General features: G+C 40.3%; 1 protein-coding gene across 1 annotated transcript; it reads left to right on the forward strand.

Moving 5' to 3' along the window:
- The first annotated feature begins 4,646 nt into the window (after positions 1-4,646).
- On the forward strand, positions 4,647-7,466 carry LOC138635154 (protein ABHD15). The gene is made up of 3 exons (XM_069722517.1): positions 4,647-5,627; positions 6,366-6,595; positions 6,681-7,466. The coding sequence occupies exons 1-3, from the start codon at positions 4,896-4,898 to the stop codon at positions 7,375-7,377; spliced, it is 1,659 nt and encodes a 552-aa protein (XP_069578618.1). The 5' UTR covers positions 4,647-4,895; the 3' UTR covers positions 7,378-7,466.
- Positions 7,467-8,389: the final 923 nt, after the last annotated feature.

The following is an 8,389-nucleotide window of genomic DNA, read 5'->3' on the forward strand; positions in this document are numbered from 1 at the left end:
GTATATTTTTCAGAGAAATTTGTGTCCAATGAATAAACAAATGTACTTAACATCCTACATTCTTAAAAAAAAAAAAATCAGATTGGCAGGAGATGAGAGTAAAGCAGAAACACAGTGACACTTGTCAGAGCAAATAATACTGTACAAATGTTAATTAATTTGTTTACAATATTTCTTCTGCTTCTTTAAGGTCTCGTTTAAAGAATCAAACTGTAATATTTGTAATATTTTTTTGTAATATGTTTGTAATATTACCAACATGACCGGTAGACTTCTTTGTGTTTGCTCTGATTGTTGATAAGAAGTACAGAGATGGTTTTCTTTCAGCAGCTACTCTGTTGTCTTATGATGTAACATGGACAAACAAGAAGACAAGATCATAGTGTTTCCTGTGCAGTGCACCCCTCGGTGATTGGGGTTAGGACAAGGTTAGATTCAGGTTAAAGGGAAACACTTTTAGAGTGGGAAACAGACATCAATCCAACACCGGCAATTCATTATTGCTGTTGTGTACTACCTCTCTCTCTCTCTCTCTCTCTCTCTCTCTCTCTCTCTATATATATATATATATATATATATATACATATATATCATAAAATCCAAGTGTTAAAAAAAATGCCATAGATCACAGCAGATAAATTAGGCTTTTCGAGTCATTCCACAGGTTTTTAATCTCTACATGTCCATGTGACGTTTGTAACATGATAGAATGAGGAACTGTAGTGAAACTCTGACAGTCTCAAAATAAAAAAAACAACAAATTCAGACAGCCAGAGTTTCACACAGGAGGAACCATGGGTGGAGACAGATGAAGGGACTATTTACAAATGAATAAATCAAGCGTATTGGATGAAGGTGTAGCTGAAATATTTACAGTTACACTTTCAAGTATTTGAGGTTTATTTTTTCTTAGAAGGACCTTCTAAATATGTAATTTTGATCAACAGAGTTTATAAGGGTTTAATCATTTCAAGGAGAGGAACTTAAACCGTATCAATTGTTGGGTTGTTGCAGGGTATTGGACTATATTAGTGTTATCTACAACTGCCAACTGAGGGCCTGATTTGATATTGTTTTTGCACCTGTTTTACGGGTGATTTACGAAGAGTAATTGTGTCATTGAAATCAGATGCAAATCGCTGTATTTAAAAAAAAAAAAAAAGGGTTTGCGTGTGTTAAAGTGATTCCAGCAATGGAAAAGGAAATCTGATCCCATTGAAGTGAAGAAATATAAATATAACAAGAACGCTATGTAGAAGATTATCAGCAAGAAAGTTAATACTGTGGGAAAAACAAAAAGGCGAGAAAAAAAAAAAGGCTTAATAATACAACCTCGGTAACACACACCTGAATAACGGGACTGGGTGGGACGTCCAAGCAGAGAAACGCTGGGATGACCCAGAGGCGAGAAAATGCTGAGTCGCAAGAATTTGTTTTTAATTGCTGATATTTCGTGGCTCCTTCTTGTCGTTGGTTGTCAATCATTATTCGGTTCATTTGATAAGTTGGAAATGTCATCGCTGGAAAGACGAGATGTCTGAATATGATTTCCTCTGGCATCTCAGAAATGTGTACACGGGTTGTAAAAACACGTTCTCCACGTATTCTTTGTTTTCTCCGCGTCTCCTTCTCACCACAATAAGAGCAGCCCGTCTCTCCAGATGTGCGCACCTGATTAATACGTTCCTTTCGGTCGTACTAAAATACTCACGCGATCACTTCTCCTATTTCTGCTGTCAGGTTTAGGCAAAGAAGAAAAGACTGAACAGCTCTTATAGACAAAGATGCAAGAGCTGCCGTTTGTGGACCCTGAGGGGCTGCTGGTGGTCACAGCTTGTGTTGTGTAGAAACAGGATCCTTCCATTATACCCACCTGGTCCACAACCAATAGCTCTACATCAGGGGAGCAGCGAGACGCTGTGTAGGACACCAGAGTTATGTTCTTGTTGCCAGCTGTCAGGCCGGTGCCCACGGTCCCGTTGCCTTGTCCGAGGCTGACGTGGTCCACGCCCGTCCCTTCAGCGCCAGTTGGACTGCGGGCTGACTGAAGTCAGTCACCTTTTGGGGGGGGAGAGAGAAAAGTAGATCAGATTGAAAAAAAAACACAACAACAACAGTGACTCAAACAACACGCACGATGATGAGGGGATGTAATGATCTTCAATGATTATTCATTGTCTTCACATTTATTGAAATGTAATTTCCGGACTCAAATTTGGCATCACCTTTTGTCGGGACAGTCAAATGCAGTACAACGTAATGAGCGTCTACGCCTTTCGCTCCGATTCAACGTTGTCAACCTGATTTATTGTTGCGTGAAGTCAGGAAAGGAGCAGGCACGCTCGCATTCCTGGCTCTTGAAAAGGAGTTTGGCTGGTTGTTTATCTACGTAGGAGTACACAGATAAAACAGTACAACCAGTAAACTAAAGTTGTGAAACCGGAGTATTGTGGCAGGACCTGTTGGACGTTGCAACAACCCAGCAGTATATAAAATAAAATAAAATAAAATAAAATAAAATAAAATAAGTGACGCATTAATGAATCCAGAATTGTAATCTTATAAAAAAAATATATAAATTATTCTAAAATTGGACATTCTACATTAGTTTGTGTGCTTTAAAGATATTTTAGTAGTCTGTTGTACTTTGACTTGAATAAGTCTGAATGCAGGAGCAACACTGACTATAACTCTTGTGCCTTTGGTTAATATGTCAAACACATACTACATATACACAAAATGTCCGTAAACATTTGCTGATTGCACACAAATATTGATGCTGTTCCAAATTTGCACAGAACCAAAGGAAATACAATCAATGACATTCATCACAACATGAATGATGATGAAAATCATTATCTAGTGTTCTCAGGAAATCACCATTTTTTTTTATCTTACAAAATACCATGAATAAAAGACAATTCTCGTTAGTATGTGTGGATTTACGCCCCGTGACAGTAGATGCTTTTCAAAACATTTATGAGGCAACAGAGCTGAATTTTAGCCTCTTCTGTGACTATTGTGTTCAAACACACACGTGTCGAGTGGCTCAGTAAATAAAAGTCACAGTTTAGCTGATGGAAAAAAAAAAAAAAAGATTTGTCTCTTCCTCTTGTTTTGCATTGTGGCTCCGGAAAGTCTCTTTGCCAAGCAGGCTCCGAAAAGTTTCTTCTGTTTTCTCTCTTATTTGCAAGTGATTCCTTTATTGTTTTACTTTCTGTATCTAATTGACGAGTCATTTTTCTAACATTAGCAGATACGTTTATTTTCTCTGGTTCCCTCTCGTTAGCGCACAAGTCGTTTCAGTATATTCTGTGTGGGGAAAAAAAACCTGATTCATAAATGTGATGGTCTTTAACACGCCTTATATTAACATGGGTATGAATGAGGACTGAGGGCAAAGGGAAAACATGCAGGTACTTCTCCTTCGAGGTTACTTTTAAGAAGAGGAGGTGGCAGAGCGCTCAGCTGTGTCTGAGTTCTTTCACTTTCATTTCTGGTGATGACCGGTGGTATGAACCTGTTTTGACAGTTACAGATCCTGACAGCTGATTGTGCTGCAGTACGTAAAGAGACCGGTAGAGGACAACGTCTCAAATAGTTTTACTTTCTTAAAAATCAGCTTGTCAGAGACCTGTAATTACACCAACCTGTAGGACGGGTACAAATAATGTTTGATTAAACTTTAAAAAAAAAAATCATAAAAAAAAAATCCCATTACAGCCCACTCATAACTACATTTAGAATAGAAGACTTCTATAAATCAAGAAAGAAGTGAGCTACGTTTCAGCTTGTCTCTCATTTTGTTTGAGCATAGCCAGCAGTGACCTCTGCCTCATTTTAAAGAGAAAGCATTTTGTTGTGATTTATACGCTCCTTTTCATTTTATATATATATACATACTGATTTATATATGTATTTATTTGATTTATATATATATACTGATAATAATTAGAATCCAATAAAGGATTATTGGCCAATTTACTGCAAGTCATATGTTTGGTAAGGATCCCTCGGATTGGAATATTTTCTATATGAATTACATGTTTGTAAAGAAATGAACTGAAGCAGATATTTCACAGCCAAACGATTAGCATTTTTTCTAATATTTCTATTTTGCACATCTGGCACCATATGCGTCACCAACCAATTAACCAATCTTTATGATTCTTGTTTCCAGATAGTGGAGTAGTGTCGCAGTCAGGTATCACAATAAACAAACTACACACACACAAAAAAGGCCATTATTATACTATTATTAGATATTTCTATTGTTTTATTCACTCCGTATATAAAGCGTCCCCGACACTGTTCCCTTTTTTTTTTTTTATCAAACTTCAAATCGGAGTGAGAACATAAAATTTGTTTGGAAGTATGAAAATAAAACAGTCAAAGAAAACTTTACGAGGACTGCTCTGTCAGCGATTCAAAATTGTGCTGGTATTCGCAGATAAACGGGTATTTAATGCAAAAGAAGTCATCAGACATGGAAAGAGGTCAAAGACTAAAACCGCATAATATTAATGGAACAGATTTATGTGGTCTGTGTTTGCGCAGTTTCTATCCGAGCTTGTACTTGTAGTAAATGATTTACGGAGGGAGGAGGAGCAGCAGGAGTGGAGACAGTAACGTACCTTTCCCCCCAGCTCTCTTTTTGGTGTCCCTGACAATCACTAAAGTGTTTTCTTTACTCCTCTTGACAAACTGGAGAAAGAAGGTGACTGTTCAGACCATCAGTCAACATGTCAGCCTGGACTTTCACACTAGTTCCTGAAACACCATGAATTTTTTTTAATTATTTTTTTTAGGTTTGATGATCCTGAAGAAAATCACAGTTAAATTACTAAAAGAAAACACAAAGATTCCCGTTTAACGACGATCACCCGTACTTAACAATGGCATCATTTGTGTGGGACTATTTGATCTTTTTGTTCCCGTCCCTGTTACTTTTCCTGCTCACTCTGGTTCTCCGCTGGCCCAGAGTACGTTGTTGGACGGGGCTGGCAGTCAGGGCTGCAGGCTGGAGACTGTGGGTCATTATTTGCCTGATCCTGGAGCTGCCGCTGAGTAAGGACACACAAACCCAGGAGGCCAAATCACCGGGGACAGATATTTCGTCAACTCAGACCTCGGATGGACCCAAGCTCATCTGCAAACCTACCGCCATGGCCAAACATTTGCTCCGTCACTGTGGCTCTCTGGCCGGGTCGAGGCTGGCCACCTGGCCCAGAGGAGACCCCCACCTCCAGACTGTGTCCAGCCTGTTGTGTGGGCAACGTGGAGACACCATGCAGTTCACTAGAGAGCACGTGTTGATGAGAGACGGGGGGATCGTGGCTCTGGACTGGGCCGTGGAGACGAGACTGGGTGAGGCGGTGACGAGGCACAGGTGGGAGGGGAGGCAACAGTTAGGGGGAAAGGCGCTGGGCTGCTTCACCTCGACGCCTCCCGTCCTCCTCCTCATCCCTCAGTCCTGGGGAGGAATGACGCCCCACTTGAAGGCGCTGTGCCACCAGGCCGTGCGTCAGGGCTTTCACGTGGTGGTGTTTCACCCTCGAGGCACAGCGAGGTGCCCGCTGACCACAGCGCGACTGACTGAGTTTGGAGACCCAGCTGATCTTGAACAGGTACAGAAAGAACATCCGCCCCCCCAGAATTTACACAAGATGGCAGGTGTACACTTTTATGTTAGAGGGAAAGTTTTTTTTTTTTTTTAAATGTGATAAATTAATGTACAGAAAAAAAAAAAAAAACGTACAATTTCATTAATTTATTTTTTTTCCACTTTCAAACTATTGCAAATTGAATATCTTTGGTTATCGACCTGCCGGAGTGACACATTTTGGCAATTTAAAGACAACTTTTCCTTCTAGGAAAGTGTGATTAACTTTTTCTTTTTAAAAAAAAAATATTTTGTGATATTACAGGAAAATAATCCAAAGAATCAAGTTTACTTAAAATAATTTTTAGTTTAATGCGGACATGCTGGTGGCTCTATAACTATAAATTTAGTAAAGTGGAACTGAACTAAACACGAAGGTCAGGAAATTAACACCGTTTCATATTCACCACAAATCTAAATTTTTAGATCGTCAGCACAATATTTGCTAATAGTCATTAAATATACCAGATAAACCGAGACTGATGGGAAAGTCATTAGTTCTGCAGGTGTTTGGAGGAGGTGTTTGATCAAGCATTGGAAATACAGAAATGTTGACCTGCTGTTGACACTAGTTTATTAGGACTAATCCGCAGGGAAGCGTTAATGTCTGTCCAAGATGTCTCTGAAAAAAAAAAAAAAAAGTTTTATACATTGTGGGGTTTGGTCTGGCATAAACGGTACTTTTGGTGTCGTTCGTTTTCAGGCGGTGGCTTACGTCCATAGCCGCCACCCGTCCTCTGAGATGGTTGCAGTGAGTGAGGGTTCGGGCTCGGGGATCCTCCTCTCCTACCTGGGGGAGTGTGGATCGAGCACATACCTGACAGCGGCTGCAGCCATCTCGCCTGTGCTTCTGGGCCAACTGTGGTTCGAGACGGCCATGCCTCCCATATATCGCTGGTGGGCGTTATTCCACCGGAAAATGCAGCTCCACAGGTGAGAGGAAAAAAAAATAAATAAATACATTATTAGCGGTTGTAAAATCTACATAAATGTGATAATATTATGGTTCTCCTATTAGATATGCAAGTTCCTTCAGAGGAGACCTGGATGTGGATCGGGCCCTCAGCTGCTCCTCCCTCAGGGACTTTGAGGAGACTCTTTTCTGCTCTTCAGCCCAGCTTCAGCAGGGCCCCTCTTCGGGATCTCACTCCCCGGGGGGCCTGGCCCCCTCAGTGGCCTGGGCACTGGGTGAAAGAGCTTACCCAGCCAAGGACTGGGAGAGCTACTGGGAGAAGAATGAACCGCTGAGAGATGCAGATGAGGTGGCAGTCCCTGTGCTCTGCATCTGCAGCAGCGACGACCCCCTCCTCCCGCCGGCCTCCACTTTGCCCCTTCCCCTTTTCCTGAGCAATCCTTACTTCCTCCTGGTGTCGACGGACAGAGGAGGACACTGCGGATTCACTCTGGAGGGGAGGGAGGGAGGGAGCACAGGAAGCAAGGAGGTGGAGGAAGGCATCTGGAGTCATATCGCAGTGCTGGAGTACTTCAGAGTTGTGGCTGATTTCCTGAAAGGAGAGGAGAGGGATGGGGCAAGCTGGGGTGGTAAACTAGAAGAAAACAGTCAGGCGTGGCAGAGGAGCAGGGCCGGCAACATGGCCCCTCCTCGTAGGAGGAGACCCACCGTGATGAGGAGACCAAGACCACGGGCTCCTGAGCAGAGCTGTGTGGGTGCAGAGGAAGGGAACTTCACCTGGAAGAGATCCTATACACGCTGAGGAGGAAGAGATGGTGCCCCGAGACTTTAATCAACTTTGGACAACTTGGGTTTTTCATTAACTCATTATATCTGTGGAGTTTTAAGATGATGCAATGCTTTAAAAAAAAAAAAAAAAAAAAAAAAAAAAAAAAAAAAAAAAAAAAAAAAAAAAAAAAGTGTGTGTGTGTGTGTGTGTGGGGGGGGGGGGTGGGGAGAGAGAAAGAGAAACAGGTATTGGAAACAAACTGTCAAGTTAAAAAAAAAAATAAAAAAAAATCCATATCAAAATACTTGTCTTTACCAAGCAAAAGTTTGATTTATCAAGACACAATCTTGCTCTTTACACAGGCCTTCCATTGTTTGAAATTCCATACAAAAAAAAAAAATCTTTAAATGTGTATTTCCAACATTTTTCTTTTTTTTTCTTGAAATCTCCATTTTTAAATTTTTTTTTTATTTATTCCCATTTATCCTAATATGTTACGTCTTAAAGCGACACATTTTCAGGTGCTGTAAGTGCTGGCTGCTTGAACGTACACAGAGTCCACAAAATACATTGTTACGCAACTTGAACAAGCAGTTTGAAGTCAAATACAAGTCTGCTTTTGTTTGAGCTTTTAACAAAACTGTTGTACTGCATTCATTCAAAATTGTATTACAATGCTTCAGGCATTTCTGACAAACATCATAAACAATTCACACGTTTAAGCAGATTCGAAGGGTTTCTGTGAATTTAAATACTTAAAGATCCCGCTGGCCTCCTCACAGAAAACACAGTGGGACAAAAAAAAAATATTAAAATTACTTTATTACAGATGATTCTTTATCCAGTAGCCCTCTTCCAACAAAAAATAGTAATTACAAACTAAATATTACATTTATCCCCTAAACTTTGCTTCTGAATTTCTTTTATACATTTTAAATCACTTTGTCATCTGTAAGGAATAACTTTTCTCTTCTGCTATGCAACATTCAGCTTCTTTTTTTTTTTTTTTTTTTTTTTTTTTCCACAATCTATACAATTTAATACA

The sequence above is a fragment of the Brachyistius frenatus genome, unplaced genomic scaffold (genome assembly GCF_029030835.1).
Source record: "Brachyistius frenatus isolate BFR_SWC_R1_liver_20210118 unplaced genomic scaffold, ASM2903083v1 Contig_5, whole genome shotgun sequence".
NCBI lineage: Eukaryota > Metazoa > Chordata > Actinopteri > Embiotocidae > Brachyistius > Brachyistius frenatus.

What these genes read in the sequence shown, in the direction of transcription:
- LOC138635154 (XM_069722517.1), top strand. Translation starts at nt 4,896, where the DNA reads ATGGCATCATTTGTGTGGGACTATTTGATCTTTTTGTTCCCGTCCCTG. An exon ending in ACCCAGCTGATCTTGAACAG is followed by an intron (nt 5,628 to 6,365) that starts GTACAGAAAGAA and finishes GTTCGTTTTCAG; the next exon opens with GCGGTGGCTTACGTCCATAG. An exon ending in CGGAAAATGCAGCTCCACAG is followed by an intron (nt 6,596 to 6,680) that starts GTGAGAGGAAAA and finishes TTCTCCTATTAG; the next exon opens with ATATGCAAGTTCCTTCAGAG.